The sequence below is a fragment of the Ahaetulla prasina genome, chromosome 7 (genome assembly GCF_028640845.1).
Source record: "Ahaetulla prasina isolate Xishuangbanna chromosome 7, ASM2864084v1, whole genome shotgun sequence".
Classification (NCBI taxonomy): Eukaryota; Metazoa; Chordata; class Lepidosauria; order Squamata; family Colubridae; genus Ahaetulla; species Ahaetulla prasina.
Genome location: NC_080545.1, coordinates 92836578 through 92856569, shown reverse-complemented (window position 1 = coordinate 92856569; position 19992 = coordinate 92836578). Strand labels below are relative to the sequence as shown.

The 19992-nt window shown below is 43.8% G+C and overlaps 1 protein-coding gene across 2 annotated transcripts in view; it reads left to right on the top strand.

The window, feature by feature from the left end:
• Positions 1 to 19992, top strand: part of KRAS (KRAS proto-oncogene, GTPase) — a 46864-nt gene that overhangs the window by 13100 nt on the left and 13772 nt on the right. For both annotated transcript variants that reach the window (XM_058191109.1, XM_058191110.1), the window contains exons 3-4: positions 8385 to 8563; positions 12541 to 12700. In XM_058191109.1, coding sequence (XP_058047092.1) covers positions 8385 to 8563; positions 12541 to 12700 — 339 coding nt within the window. The remainder of the gene's footprint in view (positions 1 to 8384; positions 8564 to 12540; positions 12701 to 19992) is intronic.

Below are 19992 nucleotides of genomic sequence, written 5' to 3'. Positions count from 1 at the left end.
TGTAAAGTCAGACTAACTAGTCACAGTAAACAGGTTAAATGCAGGTAGTCCTCAAACTTACAACAGTTCATTTTGAGACGGTTCAAAGTTACAACGGTATTGAAAAAAAGTGACTTATGACCATTTTTTCACACTTATGACCGTTGCAGCATCCCCATGGCCATGTGATCAAAATTCAGGCGCTTGGCAACTGACTCGTATTTATGACGGTTGCAGTGTCCCAGGGATACGTGATCCTTTTTGGGTGACCTTCTGTTGTGACCTAGGCCCAAGTAGTTATTACCAGACACAATCAGTCCTAAACAAACATATTTTATTAGAACAGCTGAGAATTACTTCATTGCCAGCTTAGTCCAAATTAATTCCAAAACAAATCCTTCAGAAAAAGTCCTTTGGACTTATCACAAACCTTTGTCTTCTTTGGCAGCCTCCCAAAGGCTTTTCTTGGCAAAGCCCCATGAAGTTCAGAAACAAGAGACACCAACAAGAAACAATTGTAGCAACGTTGCTTTCCTACAAAGAGCCCAAGAGCCATTGCTGCTCTTTTAAGCCTTCTGGGAGGGGCCAATCATCTCCTGGCCTTACTCCCGAGTCGTCCTTTTTGCTTTAGCTGCTCTTGCCTTCTGGCAGCTCTTTGCATGCGTGCACTAGGAACAAGCTCCTCCTGTTCCTCTGCCTCTCTGGAGGCTCTGGAGTCCGCGCATCACTCCCAGATGGCCCTGGCCCCATCTCTGCCTCTGACGCAGTGCCCTCATCCAGGCCTTCCCCTGACTCCAGGACTGGCCCATTGTCCTCCCCAGCCTCCTCACTGTCCAACTCCGCTTCCGGCTGCTGGCGGACCACAACATCTGACCAGCAGAATCAATGGGGAAGCCAGATTCATTTCACAACCGTGTTGCTAACTTAACAACTTCCAGTAATTCACTTAGCAATTGTGGCAAGAAAGGCCGTAAAATGGGACAGAATTCACTTAGCTACCATTTCACTGAACAGCAAAAAATTTGGGCTCAATTATAATCATAAGTCAAGGCGTTCCTGTAATTCAGGCTAGCTTAATTGCTAGTATGGTATAGAGCAACTGAGAATGTGGAGGTTGCATAGTTGCATAATACGCTCTCATAGTTTACCACAAGCCACGACCTTATTCCACATTTTAAAAACACAAGAGTTGCCATTGTGGTATTGTAAAACCTCCGAGTTCATCAGCTGATTCTGTGAGGAATTCCACTGAAATTCCATGTTTCTTCCACAGTCTTGTCTATGTTTATCTTGTGACAAAATCCCCCCCCCCCAATTTTTCAGGGCTGTTGGCTATCTAATATTAGAAATTTTATGCTCCTTCAAGGAGCATTGAGCTGGAAGTTGGCACAATGCCATCTCGATCATTTGAACGTCACATAATGCTCGACGAGGCCTTTCACTTTCATAACATGGTGAAATAGGTGGCAAACAATAAACAGACAAATCAATCAACTTCTTTTAAGGTAGAGTCTAGGCAACTGAATGGAACTAGCAGAGTGTTTAATGGCGGAGTATTTAATGGCCGGATGCCCTTCTTATCGCCAATGCAGAGTTTTGTTCAGCAGATATATTCTCATTGTGCCAAGAGAGAGAAATATCTGCCTCTACCTAGGATCGAACTCACAGCTTCCTGATTGTGAGACGAGAGCTCCACCTCAAGGCCACTGCACTGCTCCAAGAAACAGACAAATCAATAAATGTATTAGCTTAGCAATAACACTTAGACTTATATATCGCTTCACAGTGCTTTACAGCCCTCTCTAAGCGGTTTACAGAGTCAGCCTGTTGCCCCCTAACAATCTGGGTCCTCATTTTACCGACCTCGGAAGGATGGAAGGCTGAGTCAACCTTGAGCCGGTTAGGATCGAACTGCTGGCAGTCGGCAGAATTAGCCTGTAGTACCGCTTCTGCGCCACCACAGCTCAGCAAGTAAATGAACTAAAAAAATGGTGCATGCTTGCAACATCTTAATTTTGCAAGTCCCCCCCCCCAAATCCTTAGAGATTCAGCAGTCTGTAAATGTGAACAATCCTAGTACAGATAGTCCTCAATTAACAAACATACATTTAGTGACTGTTTGAAGTTACATCCCAGAAAAAAGTGACCGATGACCACTTTTCACATTTACAACCATTGCAGCATCCCCATGGTCATGTGATCAAAACGCAGTCACCTGGCAACTGGCTCATACTTATGACAGCCGTGGGGTCATGTGATCACTTTTTGCGACCTTTCAACTAGCAAAGCCAGATTCACTTAACAACGGTGTTACCAACAGCTGCAGTGATTCACTTAGCAACTGTAGCAGGAAAGGTAGCAAAATGGGGCAAAACTCACTTAACAACTGTCTCGCTTAGCAGAGGAAATTTGGGGTTCAATTGTGGTCATAAGTCGAGGACTACCTGTATAGACTCTTTAGCAATAATCAGACTGTATAAACCAAACCGGACAATATTCAAAGCCCAAAGCAAAAATATCAAATTTAGGCTTACAACTGTGAATCAAAATGGGTGGCTCAGTGGCTAAGACGCTGAGCTTGTCGATCGAAAGGTCGGCAGTTCACCAGTTCGAATCCCTAATGCCGCATAATGGGGTGAGCTCCCATTACTTGTCCCAGCTTCTGCCAACCTAGCAGTTCGAAAGCACGTAAAAAATGCAAGTAGAAAAATAGGGACCACCTTTGGTGGGAAGGTAACAGCGTTCCGTGCGCCTTTGGCGTTGAGTCATGCTGGCCACATGACCACGGAGACGTCTTCGGACAGCGCTGGCTCTTCGGCTTTGAAACGGAGATGAGCACCGCCCCCTAGAGTCAGGAACAACGAGCACGTATGTGCGAGGGGAACCTTTACCTTTACAATGAATGAACCATGTTTTTGGAGCCAAATGGGATAAACTTTAACTTTTAACTTTTGGTTTTTATGAGTTGTTTCTGACCGTGGTTTCAAGTTAAATGGAGGGGAGTGGGGGCAGAGGGACAGTCCTCTGCAGGGTCTAACATTTAAGGGAAGGTCTCCCTCTTAAGCCATATTTATTTCTTGAAAAACCTGCAATTGGCTGAGTTCAGAATTCTATGCTAAATCACAAGATTTATGCAAGATTTATATAACCCAAAGCTAATCAACTCACAAGGGTTTAATTGGTGTCATGAGTCACCAATCTGGGTAAAATCCCTGGAAGTTTAGTGGTCTGGTCACAAGCCAGATTTTTACGATTTGGCTGTAACCATGATAGCGATAACATACCACTTCGTAGTGCTTCATTTAAGCGGTTTACAGAGTCAGCATCTTGCCCCCAGCAATCTGGGTCCTCATTTTACCGACCTCAGAAGATTGAAAGGCTGAGTCAACCTTGAGCCAGTCAGGATCGAACTGGTGACAGTGGGCAGAGTTAGTCTGAAGTACCGCATTCTAACCACTGCACCACCATGGTTCTTAATAACCCCTCTGCTAACTTTTTATCTCTCTCCACCTTAAAAATGCTGCTCTCCCAGTCTGGTGAACTGGTCTGACTTTAAAGTTAATCAGGGCGGGAGCTTTGCTCTGTCCTGCCGTGCCCTTTTTATGTCTTTCGATAAGTAAACGTTGATATTGTTCTGAACTCGGCGCCCTGCTTGCATCATCAGAAAAAAAAATACAGAGTTTGTTCCTTTAACTGGATTTTGAGTGACTAACTTCGCAGTGGTGTGGTTTATTACAAACTCTGGAGTAAGCATGCAGATGTGCTAATTCTCCAGATGTGCTAATTTTAGGACCCAGGATTCTTAGCGATGGCCTTGCTTGCTGGGGAATTCTGGGAATTCCATACATTTGGCGGATTGATTCCTCCCTCCTTCCTTCCTTCATTCCTTCTTTCCCTCCCTCCCTCCTCCCTCCTTCCTTTTCTTCCTCCCTCTCTCTTTCCTTCGTTCCTTCTTTTCCTCCCTCCCTTCCTCCTTCTTTTTCTTCCTCCCTCCCTTCCTCCTTCTCTCCTTCCTTCCTTTTATCCTTCTCCCTCCCTCCCTCCTTTCTTCTTTCCTTCCTTTCCTCCCTCACTCCTTCCTTTTCCTCCTTCCTTCCTACCTTCCTTCCTTCCTTTCCACCATTTGTGACCTTCCCAACTGGCTTCTGACGAGCAACGTCAATGGGGAATTTGGGTTTGCTTAACGACAATTGCAGTGATTCGCTTACTAACTGGAGCAAAAAAGGATTGTATAACTGGACGTGACTTACTTAACAACCGCTTTGCTTAGTAACAAATTTCTGGTTCCATTTCTAATTGTAAGTCAAAGGACTACCTGTTATATACACCCCAAGCAAGATCTGTAGTGCAAACGACTATATATAAAAAGATCCAGCAAATCTCACTCCCCCATGCACTGATGCTGTTACCTAACCTGGTAACAAGATGTCTTCAGGGAAACTACCAAGCTCAGAGAATACCAAGAACCTAACAGGCCATCCAAATGCCCAGGAATCCATAGAGATTAAAAAAAAAACAATATAGAAAAGGACAAGCAGCATAATGGAAGTGTCGTGTCCCCCACCCCCTCCAACAACTGGGTCAAGGAAGTCCGTATCAAACGTGGCAACGAAGCCTCTGCAGCTTGTCAAATTCCTTCGAGGTTTATCAGGGCAGGCAGGAGTCCAAGTTGTGACTTCAGCGATAGAGTCCGATATCAGCAAACTAGATGAGATTTTGCTTGACTCAAGGTTGGAATGCCAAAAGCAGGTCCTTTATATAGGCTGTGGGGTGTGGCTCCATGACTCAGCATTTATCCAGGCCTGCCCCTCCCTTCCTTCTGCTGGCGTCGCCTCTCAGATCTCCGGAAGCGAGTGCTCATATAAGTCACTTTTTTTCAGTGGCATTGTGGTCACGAACCGGGAACTGTTGTAAGTTGAGGATTATCTGCAAGTGTGAAAAATGACCATAAGTCAATTTTTTCAGTGTTATTGTAGCTTCAAATGATCGCTAAACGAATGGTTTTCTATTTCTATTACCTTTCTCCTCCTACTTATGACTCTAACCTTGTTGCTTGTATCATTACGATTTATATTGTTTTATTTAGTTTCCTAGTATGATTTGAATTGCTTATTTATCCTATGACTATCACTGTTGTATCTTGTGGTTCTTGATTTTTATGTACACTGAGCGCTTATGCACAGAAGACAAATTCCTTGTGTGCCCAATCACACTTGGCCAACAAGGAATTTTATCCTATCCTATCCTATCCTATCCTATCCTATCCTATCCTATCCTATCCTATCCCATATTTTCTCTTCTCTTCTCTTCTCTTCTCTTTTCTTCTCTTCTCTTCTCTTCTATATTCTATTCTATTCTACTCCATTCCATTCCATATTTTCTATTCTATTCTATTCTATTCTATTCTATTCTATTCTATTCTATTCTATTCCATTCCATTCCATTCCATTCCATATTTTCTATTCTGTTCTATACCATATTTTCTATTCTGTTCTATTCCATATTTTCTATTCCATTCCATTTTATTCCATTCCATATTTTCTATTCTATTCTATTCTATTCTATTCCATTCCATTCCATTCCATTCCATTCTATTCTAACATGATGGAGAGGGAGGGGATATCTTTTGATTGACAGTAGATTGCTCACTATCAAGCGTGATGGCTTCCCATTTCTGAGTTTTCCTTATCCCAAACGGGGGTGGGTGGGGGGCTAAACCATTATCTCTTTGTTGGCTTTTGACAATATTTGTCTCCTCGGAAGTGGCTGAATTTGACGGTCCTTCCCCAGCTACATCTTTTGCAGCGGGTGCTTCTTCGACGCAGAGCAAAACCCAGCCTGTACCTATTTGTCTTTCCACGTCTTTTTATTTCCCGTTCCTCAATTATCCTTCCGTTTGGTCTGCACCGCTGCAGTTCTCTTCTAGGTCTCGGCCTGCGAACGTCACAACAGTTTATAGAACTGGAATTGCCGAGCGTGGAATTTTCTAAATGAAGGCGATGAGGTCAGTCAGGCCCCTGGGAAACACACAGAAGTATTCTCGTAGGTGTGTCACGAGGAAGAAGATTCAGTGGGATTGTTGCGGTCTTGTTTGCATTTTATATAATCCCAGCTCTGTCCCAAGTTATGTAAGCGAAATGCTTTCAGGGCAAAGAAAGACCCATTTTAAAAAAAACAGCGGGGAAGTCAGTGATCAGAGTGGCCAGGCTTTGAAATTCAAATATAGTTTTAAGCACATTAACTGCCTGGAGGAACTGGACTCACGATGCTCGGTTGGACCTTGGTGCAAAGAAAGTTAAATTAGATTTTTTTTTTCCAGCCTCTTGTCTGTAGAGATTCTCAGTCATCCAGGTCAGGGGTCTCCAACCTTGGTCCCTTTAAGACTTGTGGACTTCAACTCCCAGAGTTGAACTCTGGGAGTTGAAGTCCACAAGTCTTAAAAGGGACCAAGGTTGGAGACCCCTGATCCAGGTCATGGTTGTCTCAAAGGTGCTTTTTTTTTTCTTTTTTCCTAAAAGGCAACTGGACTTTCTGGTTTTTCTTTTTTGAAGGCGTTTAGCTTCTCATCCAAGAAGCTTCTTCAGCTCTGACTGGATTGTTTTTCAGCCTCGTGCCCAAGGAGGTGCAAAACAGCAGCTGCAGAATTGGATTTTTCGGCAAAGCGATTCTTTTCTTTCCTACCTGACCCATTTTTTTTCCCCTGTGTATTGGCAGCAGAACTGGGTTTGACATAATTTTACCACCGGTTCGCCACGCACCGAAAATCTGAGTGCACGGCCTCCCGCGCAGGCGTTTTGCTTGCGCATGGCTTGCACGTATTCACGCGGCTTAGAAAACGTGGCTAAATAGGATGGCATAGCGCCTGAGCGGGTGAGCAGGCCCACCGCCACCGGCAGGTCACTACTACCAGTTTGGCAGAACCGGTCCGAACCGCCTGAATACCATCTCTTGATTGGCAGGCTCAGAAATAGTATCCGATGACATACCTACCAACAGTTGGCAAAGTGTGCGGTTGATGATAGGGCATGAATTGGGTAAAATTGTTAAGACATGCGTGAACTTTCGCAGCTTTTTTGATTGGAGGGCAGAAAATTGAGTGCAGCTTTGCAGTAGCTCACTTTGTGACCGTTCGAAGTTACGCCGACACTGGAAAAAAGGGACTTACGACCGTTTTTCCCCACTTAGGACCGTGGCAACATCCCCATGATCACACATGATCAAAATTTGGATGCTTAGCAAATGACTCACATTTATGACGGTTGCAGCGTCCTGGGGTCACGGGATCCCCTTCTGCCATACGATGACCAGCAAAATCAAGGGGGAGGGGGAAGCCAGATTCACTTAACGACCAGGTTACTGACTTAACAAATGCAATGATTCGCTTAACAACTGTGGCAAGAAAAGTCGTAAAATGGGGCAGACTCAGGTAACAAATATTTCACTTAGCAACATAAATTTGGTTTGGCAACCGAACAAGACAGACACAGACTTCAGAGGATAATTAGAACTGCAGAAAAAATATTGGCTACCAACCTGCCTTCCATTGAGGACCTGTATACTGCACGAATCAAGAAGAGGGCCGTGAAAATATTTGCAGATCCCTCGCATCCTGGACATAAACTGTTTCAACCCCTACCCTCAAAACGACGCTACAGAGCACTGCACACCAGAACAACTAGACACAAGAACAGTTTTTTCCCGAACGCCATCACTCTGCTAAACAAATAATTCCCTCAACACTGTCAAATTATTTACTAAGTCTGCACTACTATTAATCTTCCCATCGTTCCCATCATCAACCTCTTTCCACTTATGACTGTATGACTGTGACCTTGTTGCTGGTATCCTTAAGTTTTATATTGATATTGTTTCCCTATGACTATCATTAAATGTGGTACCTTATGATTCTTGATGATGTATCTTTTCTTTTATGTACTCTGAGAGTGTATGCACCAGACAAATTTCTTGCGTGTCCAATCACACTTGGCCAATAAAGAATTCTCTTCTCTTCTCTTCTCTTCTCTTCTCTTCTCTTCTCTTCTCTTCTCTTCTCTTCTCTTCTACTATACTATACTATACTATACTATACTATACTATACTATACTATACTATACTATACTATACTATACTATACTATTCTATTCTATTCTATTCTATTCTATTCTATTCTATTCTAAATTTTGGGCTCGATTGTGGTCGTAACTCGAGGACTATTTGTGCAGGGACCGTTTTCCACACTTAGGACCGTTGTAACATTCCCATGGTCATGTGATCAAAATTTGGATGCTACCATTACAGCTGTATCTCAAGGACTGACTTATATTAATGTTGCATTTCAACCCTGAGCTACAAATATTCTCCTTTATCGATATTTTTTTATTCCCTCTTCCTTTCCCTTTTCTCAGGATTCTTACAGGAAGCAAGTGGTCATCGATGGCGAAACCTGCCTCTTGGATATTCTGGACACAGCTGGCCAGGAAGAATACAGTGCAATGCGTGACCAGTACATGAGAACAGGCGAGGGGTTTTTGTGTGTATTCGCCATAAACAACAACAAATCGTTTGAAGATATCCATCATTACAGGTAAGCTCCATTGGATTAATGCATGATATTTGGTACCTCTCTGGTTCTGCAGGAAAAATGCAGAATAACGGAGTTATTCTGCTGTTGTGACTCCAGCCCCCGAACCTGGCCCCATGCCCGAAAGTGACTCCGAGAGTGAGGGGGACGGGCCAGTAAGGCTTACCACAGGAGCACCGATTCCTTTGGCTCGGCTCCAGGAGCCAGAACCAGACTAGTCGGAGGACGTAATGAGGCCGTCATCCCCTGATTCCTCCCTTCCCCAGGCTATGCCTTCATACCCAGCTGATAATAATAATCAAGCTTGGCTTGACCCGCGCTTCAGAAGATTAGAGAGGCGGCGTCATCAAAGGGAAGGGTGGGGCAGGAGCCCCACCCCACAGGATATATAAGGAGCTTTGGGGACTGCTCTCACTCCACGGGAAGCAAAGTTTAGCTGATCCGTTTCAAAAAGAGCTGAAAGTCTTGCTACGTGAGTCATTTGTTTGAACTTTGGCAGGCAGCTGCGATTTCTCTGCCAGGACTGATAAGAGCCGTGAATCCACTGGCTGAAGGCCAGCTCGTGGGTCTGAAGTGGGGAAGGAGACAGAACACCTGCTCAAGCAGGATACTCTATAGCAGGGGTGTCAAACACTATTTCACTGAGGGCCGCATCAGGGCTGTGGTTGACCTCGTGGGGCAGGGTGGGTGTGGCTGACTGGGTGGGCGTGGCCAGCTTGACACTCCCACCCCTCAAAGCTGTTGGCAGGTTTCCTCTTCGCACTGGGTAGACTGGGGCGAAGCCACACTGATCCGATGTTTCCTCTTCACACTTGGTAGATCGGGCCAAAGCGACGCGGGACGGCCCCTTACATTTTCCACGACGGCCCCATGGGCCGGATGCCTTGCTCCAGTGGTGAAATCCCCAAAAAAAGTGGAAAAAATTGGATGACAATTAAATATGAGGAAACTCCCAGCAGAGAATCTGAAGGAATAGGTGGGCGTCTTTGTTCTAGAGCAGGGGTCTCCAACGTTAACAACTTTAAGTCTGGAGGACTTCAACTCTTAAGTGTGAAAAACTATCATAAGCCACTTTTTTTTTTCAGTGCAGATGCAACATTTAATAGTCACTAAACGAACCGTTGTAAGTTGAGGATTACCTGCAAAGGCCAAAAAAAACCCTGAAAGAGACCATTTTGAGTTCTCTGTGGGAACTATGCAAAGATTTTGAGGCCTTCCTGAGGCTTCGAGACTTCCAAGATAAATCTCTCAGCTTCCACCAAGTCAAATCGTTCTGACTGACCCCACAACAATAACCTGACAGGCCTGTAATTTTCTTTGGACTCCAAGCATATAATTGGGGAACAACATGAGACGAGCTGGTGAGAGAATGACAATTATATCGCCTTCTCATTATCTCTCTGAATGGATTTCCAGAGAGCCCATGAATCCTGAGGTCACTCAGTTCTGGAGTCCAGATAAAAATAAACTTGAAAGGGATTTCTGACAGAAGAATTAAAGAGGGGTCTGTAGCAATCACACAGCCATTCTCTAAAGCTTAGTAATGTTCCCGCAACACAAATTGCAAATATACCCCGTTTCTAGACTCAACTGTCTTAGGTATTTAAGGCGGTTGCTTGGTTGGAGTGATTCTACAGAGAGATAGAGGAAGAAACAGAAAACATGCGTAGACAGCAGATAGACAGACAGACGATAGACAGACAGACGTGAAAGAGAAAATTGACAGATAACATAGATGATGGAGAGATAGATGAGAGACAGAATAGAATAGAATAGCATAGCATAGAATAGCATGGAATAGCATAGCATAGCATAGCATAGCATAGCATAGCATAGCATAGCATAGAATAGAATAGAATAGAATAGAATAGAATAGAATAGAATAGAATAGAATAGAATAACAGAGTTGGAAGGGACCTTGGAGGTCTTTTAGTCTAACCTCCTGCTTAGGCAGGAAACCCTACACCACTTCAGACAAATGGTTATCCAACATCTTCTTAAAAACTTCCCGTGTCAGAGAATTCACAACTTCTGGAGGCAAGTTGTTCCACTGATTCTAACTGTCAGGAAATTTCTCCTTAGTTCTAAGTTGTTTCTCTCCTTGATTAGTTTCCATCCATTGCTTCTTGTTCTACCCTCAGGTGCTTTGGGGAATAGTTTGACTCCCTCTTCTTTGTGGCAGCCCCTGAGATACTGGAACACCATTTGGTGGATACTGGACAACTGTTTGTCTGAAACGGTATAGGGTTTCCTGCTTGAGCAGGGGGCTGGACTAGAAGATCTCCAAGGTCCCTTCCCACTCTGTTATTGTGTCCAAAGCTGGGTGTTCCAATGGTGCACCACCATTGTAATCAAGTCCATTCACTTTGTTGCTTGTAGTGCTCCTCCTAGCTTTCCCCAGCATTATGCTAGTCTGCAGCGTATTTATTGACTATTGATTTCTCTTGACAGATGATCTTAAAAGACAAATGCCACCTTTTTATTATTATTTTATTTATTAGATTTCTATACCACCCTTCTCCCGAAGGACTCAGGGCGGTGTATAGCCAAAGTAAAAGCAAACAATACAATATACAATTAAAACGAAATTAAAAAAACTTATTACACAATTGGCCGAAAACTTTAAAACATTTAAAATTCTAAAAAACCCATTAAAATTCATATAAAATTTAGGAATATAGAATATAAATTTAAAAATACAGCTAAATTTAAACCAGCCCCGCGCGAATGAATAAATACGTTTTCAATTCGCGGCGAAAGGTCCGAAGGTCAGGTATTTGGCGTAGACCAGGGGGAAGTTCGTTCCATAGGGGAGGGGCCCCCACAGAGAAGGATCTTCCCCTGCCACTTCAGTTACCTTCTTAATCCGTTTGAAGGCTGGTTGCCGTACCTCTGATTGTTAGCTTGATTAATTAGGTGCTGCCAACTCAGTGTTAATTTTTAGCAACAATACAGATAAATGTTCTCTAGAAAAAAGGGGACTCCAACCTTGGCAACTTTAAGCCTGGCGGACTTCAACTCCCAGAATTCCCCAGCCAGCAAAGCAAAGCAAAGCTGGCTGGGGAGTTCTGGGAGTTGAAGTCCTCCAGGCTTAAAGTTGCCAAGGTTGGAGACCCCCGCATTAGACAGAACTTAGTAGTCACTGTATTTTGTCAACTGTGAGAATTAGGTGTTCAGCAGATTATTTATTTATTTATTATTTATTTATTTATTAGATTTCTATACCGCCCTTCTCCCGAAGGACTCAGGGCGGTGTACAGCCAGAATAAAAACCCAAACAATACAATATACAATTAAAACAAAATTAAAAAACTTTATACAATTGGCCGAAAACTTTAAAACATTTAAAATTCTAAAAACCCATTAAAATTCATATAAAATTTAGAAATATAAAATATAAATTTAAAAATACAACAAAATTTAAGCCAGCCCCGGCGATTGAAGGCGCGAGGGGAAAAACCTCTCCTTGTGTCTTCAATTTTGTCTTTTATTCTTTTTTTAAAAAAACACTTCTTCACTTCTTTCTATAGCAGTGTTGGCTAACTTTTTCTGTACCAGGTGCCCAAAGCATGCGGCCAAACCCCCAAAATTCAATGCGCGCGGGGGCCCCGCACATGCGCTTCCCGCACATGTGCCTCCATGCATGCACAAGCGCCCCTCTGCATGCGCCCCGTCCCCTCATGCATGCGCACGGGGCCCCCCGCACATGTCCCGCCCCCCCTGCACATGCGTGTGTGCCTCCCGCATGTCCTCTGCCCCCTGAAGACCAGCTGGCTGGCGGGAGGTGTACACGCACACACAATGGAGCTGAACTGGGGTGACAGCTCGCATGCCGTTAGAGAGGGCGCCGCGTGCCACCTCTGGCATGCGCGCCATAGGTTCGCCATCACGGTTCTATAGTTTTCTTGTTACTATAAAAAAAGAGAAAGAGACTTTTGCTTCTTCCTTCTTTTTCTTTCCTTTTTTTTTTCCCCCTCCAGGGAGCAAATCAAGCGAGTAAAAGATTCCGAAGACGTGCCCATGGTACTAGTCGGCAACAAATGTGATTTGCCCTCCAGGACTGTAGATACCAAGCAGGCTCAGGATTTAGCAAGAAGTTACGGGATCCCTTTCATCGAAACCTCTGCAAAAACACGACAGGTAACGACGTCCAGCTGGCTGCGATGGGGTAAAAATCCGAGTCATTTCCAGGGTGGGAAGGGCAGAATTCCTTGTAGCCAGAAAAGACTTTCTCCCAGGTAGTTCAGAAGCATTTTTTACATTTGGATACTCAGAGGTAAATCAATCAATGTTTGTGTTATAGTTTGGTAATCAAACGTCTGCAAGAAAACAACTAAGCTAAGAGAGCACCAAGGCCGCCCCCCCCCTCCAGTTCAACCCTGAGCTACAGATATTCTCCTTTATTGAGAATCTGTTTGTTTATTCTCCAAATCCCTGATGGGTCATTTACTTGTTGAACTCTACATGACTATAAGTAATCCTCAGTTTTATAACCACAATTGGAACCAAATCGTCTTGTTAAGCAATGTAGCCTTTAAGCGAATCATGCCCAATTTTACCACTTTCTTCCCCCATGGTCATTAAGTGAATCACATAGTTCTTAAACGAATCCAATTTTCTCCATGGACTTTGCTTGTGGGAAGGAACCGACAGCCCATTTGATTTGTGTCAACGTTGTGATTGACATTCATCAATGCACTAGCACAGGGGTTTCCCCACCTTGGTAATTTCCGAGTATATGGACATCAGAATTCCACAGCCAGCATAGCCATTGCTGAGAATTCTGGCAGTCAAAGTCCACTCATCCTTAATGAGAACCCAGATTGTTGGGGGGGGAGCAATAAGTTGACTTTGTATATAAATATACAAATAGGATGAGACTATTGCCTTACACAATGTAAGCCGCCCTGAGTCTTCGGAGAAGGGCGGGATATAAATTCAAAAAAAAATTTTTTTTATCAAGGTTGGAAAACAATGCAATAGCAGAAAGAACGGCCATTATCTGGCCAAAATACACTGTCCATCCCCAATAATGCTAGTTATTAAAAAACCATGGAGGGAGAAACATAAAAGAGGTGACTGTTTCTTAGCTGGTTTTATAATTGAATTATCTTCTTTGTAAACTCTGAGATAACCTGTTCTTCACACAGGAATCTTTAATTTCTTCTAATGCAGGGTTCAATAACTATGGCTTTTTTATGACTTCAACTCCCAGAATTCCTCAGCCAGCCATGGCTGACTTGGCATGGCTGGCTCAGGAATTCTGGGAGTTGAAGTCCCCAGGTCGTAAAGGGCTATAATTGCTCGTGCCTGTTTTACTGGGAGTTGAAGCAAAATCATCTAAGCATATTCAACTATAGAGTGTCGGATCTGCCTTCAAGATTTGGCGTGCGTTCAGTTTGACTATTGATTTGGACGGTGTCTGAATCGGTCGAAGACAATCTTTGTTGAAAATTCAAGACTAATTGTCTAATGTCTCAGAATTCTTCCATGCCTCTGACAAGCTTCGTAATGAGATCTCTGGATATAGTGAAGTCTTTCCCATCTTCAAGCCAATCTCAAAATCCAGATGCCGAATCCAGTGTGTGTACTGTTTTTGGGGGACTCAAGAATTACACCTTAGGGGGGAAAAATCTATGGTTTAAATCAGTGTTTTTCAACCTTGACCATTTTTTTTTCTTTTCATAAAAAAGTTTTATTTTTACAATCATATCAAACAACTCATCCAATGTACAGTTATATACAATTAGTCGGGTTTGCCCAGTCACCACCCCCCTTTTTAACGCTCTTCCCTCTTCTACCTTCTTTTACTTTCCTAACCTTCCTCTCCTTCTCTTATCTACATCCTCTCCTCTCTCCACCCTACACCTTCCTTCTCCCTCTTCTACCCCTCTTCCTTCCTCTTCTCCTCTTTCCTACCTCCTACTCTCTCTTTTCTCCCTCCCCACCGTTCTAAAATGGTAACTGGGCAGACCCGACCCTACATTAATTATATTTATACATCTTCAATAATCCCTGTACATTAACCATCACTCCATCTCTAGCCTCAACCCCCCAATTCCCCTCCCCCTTACCCCCCACCCCCCACCCCGACTTCCCAGAACAAAATGCAGGGTATCAAAACTAACAATCATAATCCAAAATAATTCCTAAATTATAATCTCTAGTCACTCCACACTTAATCACACTCTCAATTCCCCTCTCCTTCAGAAATATATCTAATACAAAATATTTCCTAAATTTACTCATATGCTATTCGATATTTTTTTATCTGATACTTATTTTGAATATAATCAATCCACATTTTCCATTCTAAAATATATTTTTCTAGTGTATAGTCTTTCAAGTAAGCAGAGATTTTTGCCATTTCTGCCAGATTTGATACTTTGAGTGTCCATTCTTCAATTGTAGGTAATTCTTCTTTCTTCCAATATTGAGCAATCAAAAGTCTTGCGGCTGTTATTAAGTTCAAAATCAATTTAGTCTCTATAGCTGTACAATCCATAATTATTCCTAGTAGAAAGAACTGCAGGGTAAACTTAATCTTCTTTTTCAAAATATTCTGCATGATCCACCATACTTTAATCCAAAATGCTCTAACTTTTTTACAAGTCCACCATATATGGTAATAAGTGGCATCTTCACAATCGCATCTCCAACATTTAGCCTGTACATTAGGATACATACATGACAACTTTTTGGGGTCTAAATGCCATCTATAAAACATCTTATAAAAATTTTCTCTCATATTTTGCGCTTGTGTAAATTTAACATTCCTCACCCAAATTCTTTCCCAAGTTTCCAACATTATTGGTTGCTGAAAATTTTGTGCCCACTTAATCATACAATCCTTAACCAATTCAGTCTCTGAGTCTATTTCTACTAATACATTATACAACCTCTTAATATGCTGTTGGCCTTGATCTCTCATTCTGAGGATAATTTGATAACCTTGACCATTTTTAAGACGAGTGTACTTCAAACTTGGCAATAAGTGGACTTCAGCTCCCAGAATCCCCTAGCCAACACGGAAGACCAGGGAATGCTGAAAATTTGAATTTCGTATGTCTTAAAAAGTTGTCAAATTTGAAAAACACTCTATTGAAAGGAACCAGCTGGGCTGAGATATTTTGGCTTCTGTCTGCATGAGGATAGAACTTGCAAACCATAATATATTTTCTTGGTTTGTTTCGGTGGTGGAAAAAAGGATCTAAGTTGAGCAAAGCCAAGATCTCATGTTGTGTAGTGCCGTCAACATGCATGGTTGCGTGCAGAGAACAGAATCACAGGCCTCTCCCAAGGGACTTTGACCTCAGCTGACATTTCCTCGCGTGATCTAAATTGAAAATTTCAGACTGTAGTGTTAAAATCAGCCTGGAATATACAGGCAGACTTCGACTTACGACCACAATTCAGCCCAAAATTTACATTGCTACATGTGACAGTTATCAAGTGAGTTTTGCCCCATTTTACAATCTTTCGTGCCGGAGTTGTTAAGTGAAGCAATGCAGGTTTTTTAAAGTTAGTGGCACGGTTGTTGAGTGAATCTGGCTTCCACTATTGACTTTGCTGGTCAGAAGGTCGCAAAAGCGGGATCACGTGACCCCGGGACACTGCAGCTGTCGTAAGTGTGAGCCAGTTGCCAAGTGTCCAGAGTTTGACCACTTGACCGTGGGCAAGCAGCAATGGTCATAAGTGCGAAAAAACAGCCATGAGTCACTTTTTTGGTGCTGTTGTAAATTTGAACAGTCACAAAAGAAAAGAATGTAAGCCGAGGTCTACCTGCATATCTGTATTTATTATCTTGAGGTTCGTAAGAATGCTTTGAGTTTTTATGATTATCTTTATCGTTCTTCCATCGTGGTAGTGAGGCTTGGTTTATTAAAGAAATTGCTTCCTCTAAATGGGTACCAGGATTTTGGTATTAGAATTATCCTGCTTTGATCTTCTAAAATTGATTTATTTTCTCTCCCGCGGCCTTTTACTCTATAAGGCCGTGATGGCGAACTTACGGCACACGTGCCACAGCTGGCATGCAGAGCCCTCTCTGCGGGCACATGAGCCATCGCCCAGCTCAGATTGTTCTGTCCCCCTCGCCTCAGTCCAAGCGATGACTTAATTAGCCGGCACTATCAGCTCTGGCAGCAAACTAGCGAGCGTCTGCCAAGTGACTCTGTTATCTCTCTTGATGAGTCAACCAGGAACAAGCAGTACTTCAGCTCTAGTTAAGCAGCTGATTTGCTTGCTACGAAGAGGTATAGCAGCCCTTGCTGCTTTTATATCCTGTGGGGTGTGGCTCCATGACTCAGCACTTCCTAGGCCTGCCCCACCCCTGCTTCTGTTGTTCCCGCCTCTCCTGCCTACGAAACCTAGGGTCCAGCCAGGCCTGATTGCCATCAGCTGGGCCTGGAGGCGTGGCCTGGGGGGGGGAAAGAGTCGGGACGGAGGCCTCGTTATCTCTTTCACCTGGCCTGCCTCTGGCTCCTGGAGCTGAGCCAGGGAAGCCGGTGCTCCAGAGCTAAGTCCTGATGGCCGTTCCCCCTCACTTTCCAAGTCACTTTCTGGCAGGGGGCCCGGCTCGAGGGGGGGGCGCAGACACAACACAGATCCACCTCCGCCTCCCAGCTGATTTTTGGGATGTGCGGGGGATCGGGCGCATGCGGGAGATGCATGAGCAGGGGGCGCGCGCACGCATGGGCCAGGAAGAGCGTGGGGGGCAGTGCCTTCCCACAACCAGTTTTTGGGCCCAGGAGGCTGCAGGGAGGCCTGCTAGGCAAAAACTGGGGGGCGTGGGGGTCACGCACACATGCGCGGGGGGCAAGGGGAGCATGGTGGGGGCATGCGTGCATGCGCAGAGGGCACATTGTATTATGGGTGCTAGCGCGCACGCATGCTGTCACACACGCACATGTGTGCTTTTGGCACATGACGGAAAAAAGTTTAGCCATCACTGCTATAAGGTATTTAAATTCCTTCAGGCCCTTTAAAGAGCTGTTCTAAATGTTTCTTCGATCAGATTCAAACAGAGCTTGGATTCCATTCCTGTTATGTATGGCTGAGATTGCTCCCCTGGTTGACTAGTATACGAAGACAGGTGACCAGCTTTTTTGAACTTCGGGCCTTCAAGATAACTTTTTTAAAAAAATCATATCCTTAAGTACAGCTTGACTCCTGGTAGTTTTATGTCGGCGTTCATATAAATCACTTGGCAGAAATACGGAAGCGGTTTTACCTGTCTGGATTTGGTCTCCCAGCTCCCCAAGCTAACCTTGAGATTTCTCAAATATCTCCCATCCAAGTCTTAGCCAAGTCTGCTTAGCTTTGGGGGTTCAACTGAGAACAGCTAGACCAGGAGTAGTCAACCTTTTTATACATACCACCCACTTTTATATCTAATAATAATAATAATAACAGAGTTGGAAGGGACCTTGGCGGTCTTCTAGCCCAGGCAGGAAACCCTACACCATTTTAGACAAATGGTTATCCAACATTTTCTTAAAAATTTCCAGTGTTGGAGCATTTACAACTTCTGCAGGCAAGTTGTTCCACTGATTAATTGTTTAACTGTCAGGAAACCTCTGTTAGTAGTAAAATTTTCTAACCGCCCACCGATTCCATAGTAATGGTGATTTATAAAGTAGGGAAGTAACTTTACTTTATAAAATTTATAAAGCAGACTTACAGCAAGTTAAAGCATATAATAATAATTACTTACCAAATACTTTATGTCGGACTTTCGCTAAGTTTGGCAAAATAAATCTTTAATAATGCTATGGAAATTTTTTTAAAAGTCAATTAAATTTTAAAAAAAGGAAAGTGCTTCAGTATCAGACAAAACCCCTACCGCCCACCATGAAAGCTGGAACGCCCACTAGTAGTAGGGACCAGGTTGACTACCGCTGAGCTAGATAATACCATCTGATCTAGTATCCTGCATCCGTTAATATCTCTTTAAGGTTTAGCTGGCTTTTATTAGTAATGTACAAATATTGCATTGAAAAAAATCTTTAGAGACAGGAAAGTTGTGTCAAGTGAGGAATGGCTTCTAAGAACATTTTTCTCTGACTTTCTAGCATTTTGAAATATTCTTAGCAGGCGGTAAAGGCTGGGGATGGCACGGGGCTGCGGCCTATTCAGAACTGGGCCACTCAAGTGGCGTGTGAGTGCGTGTGCACGCAAAGCTCCATTTGTACAAGCAGTGTGCATGTGTGCCTGCCGCTTGTGCAAAAAGTTTGCATGGAACTATCGCCTCCCCCCCCCCATCGGTCGACAGTCCATAAAACCGAAAAGGTTGGGAACAGCTGTTATAGACCTTTCAGAATCTGAAATTCTTATTTTGAAAGATTCAGCTTGTTATTGTCAGACGCGAAAGACCAGGTCCAAGCATGAAGGTTCAATTTAACCGATTTATTGCTAAGTGCCTACGTACTGGAATCTTCTCAACTAAGCCAGCACTTGGATAAGGTTAGATAAAAGTCAATAGCAATCCAAAAGAGTTGGACTTAGTACATTTGTGGCCACATAGTGATTCTAGGCTGATTGCTCTTTTCACTCTGCCTCTGCCAGTCCTTCTCCCTCAGCTGTGGAGTGTATTGGAGTGGGGTCCTTTCTGGGAAATTGTTGTGACCTAGGCCCAAGTAGTTATTACCAGACACAATCAGTCCTAAACAAACATATTTTATTAGAACAGCTGAGAATTACTTCATTCTCAGCTTTGTTCAAATTAAGTCCAAAACAAAGTCTTTCAGAAAAAGTCCTTCGGCCTTATCACAAACCTTTGTCTTCTTTGGCACCCTGCCAAAGGCTTTTCTTGGCAAGAACCCCACGAAGTTCAGAAACAGGAGATAAGAAAGAATTGCAGCAAACGTTGCTTACCTACAAAGAACCCAAGAGCCGTTGCTGCTCTTTTAAGCCTTATGGGAGGGGCCAATCATCTTCTGGCCTTACTCCTTAGTCATCCTTTTTGTTTTAGCTGCTCTTGTCTTCCGGCAGCTTTTCGCAGGCATGCACTAGGAACAGGCTCCTCCTGTTCCTCTGCCTCTCTGCTATCCGCCTCTGGAGGCTTCGGAGTCCGCACATCGCTCCCAGATGGCCCTGGCCCCATCTCTGCCTCCGATGCAGAGCCCTCGTCCGGGCCTTCCCCTGACTCCATGATTGTCCTCCCCCGCCTCCTCACTGTCCAACTCTGCTGCCAGCTCCACAGGCTGCTGGCGGACCACAACAGAAATAGTTTTCAAGGGGGTAGGTAGGTACCAAAAATCTCAAGGATCTCAAGGACTGCAATGTATGGAAGTTTGCTTCTTTGAACATTGATACCTTTTGCCATCAGCCATGGTGAATGCAGGATGGTACCCCAAGATTTCCACCAGGAAAGGCTAGAAATGCTTCCGGTTTGGACCGGATCACGCGATCCGGTAGCGATGACGTCAGGT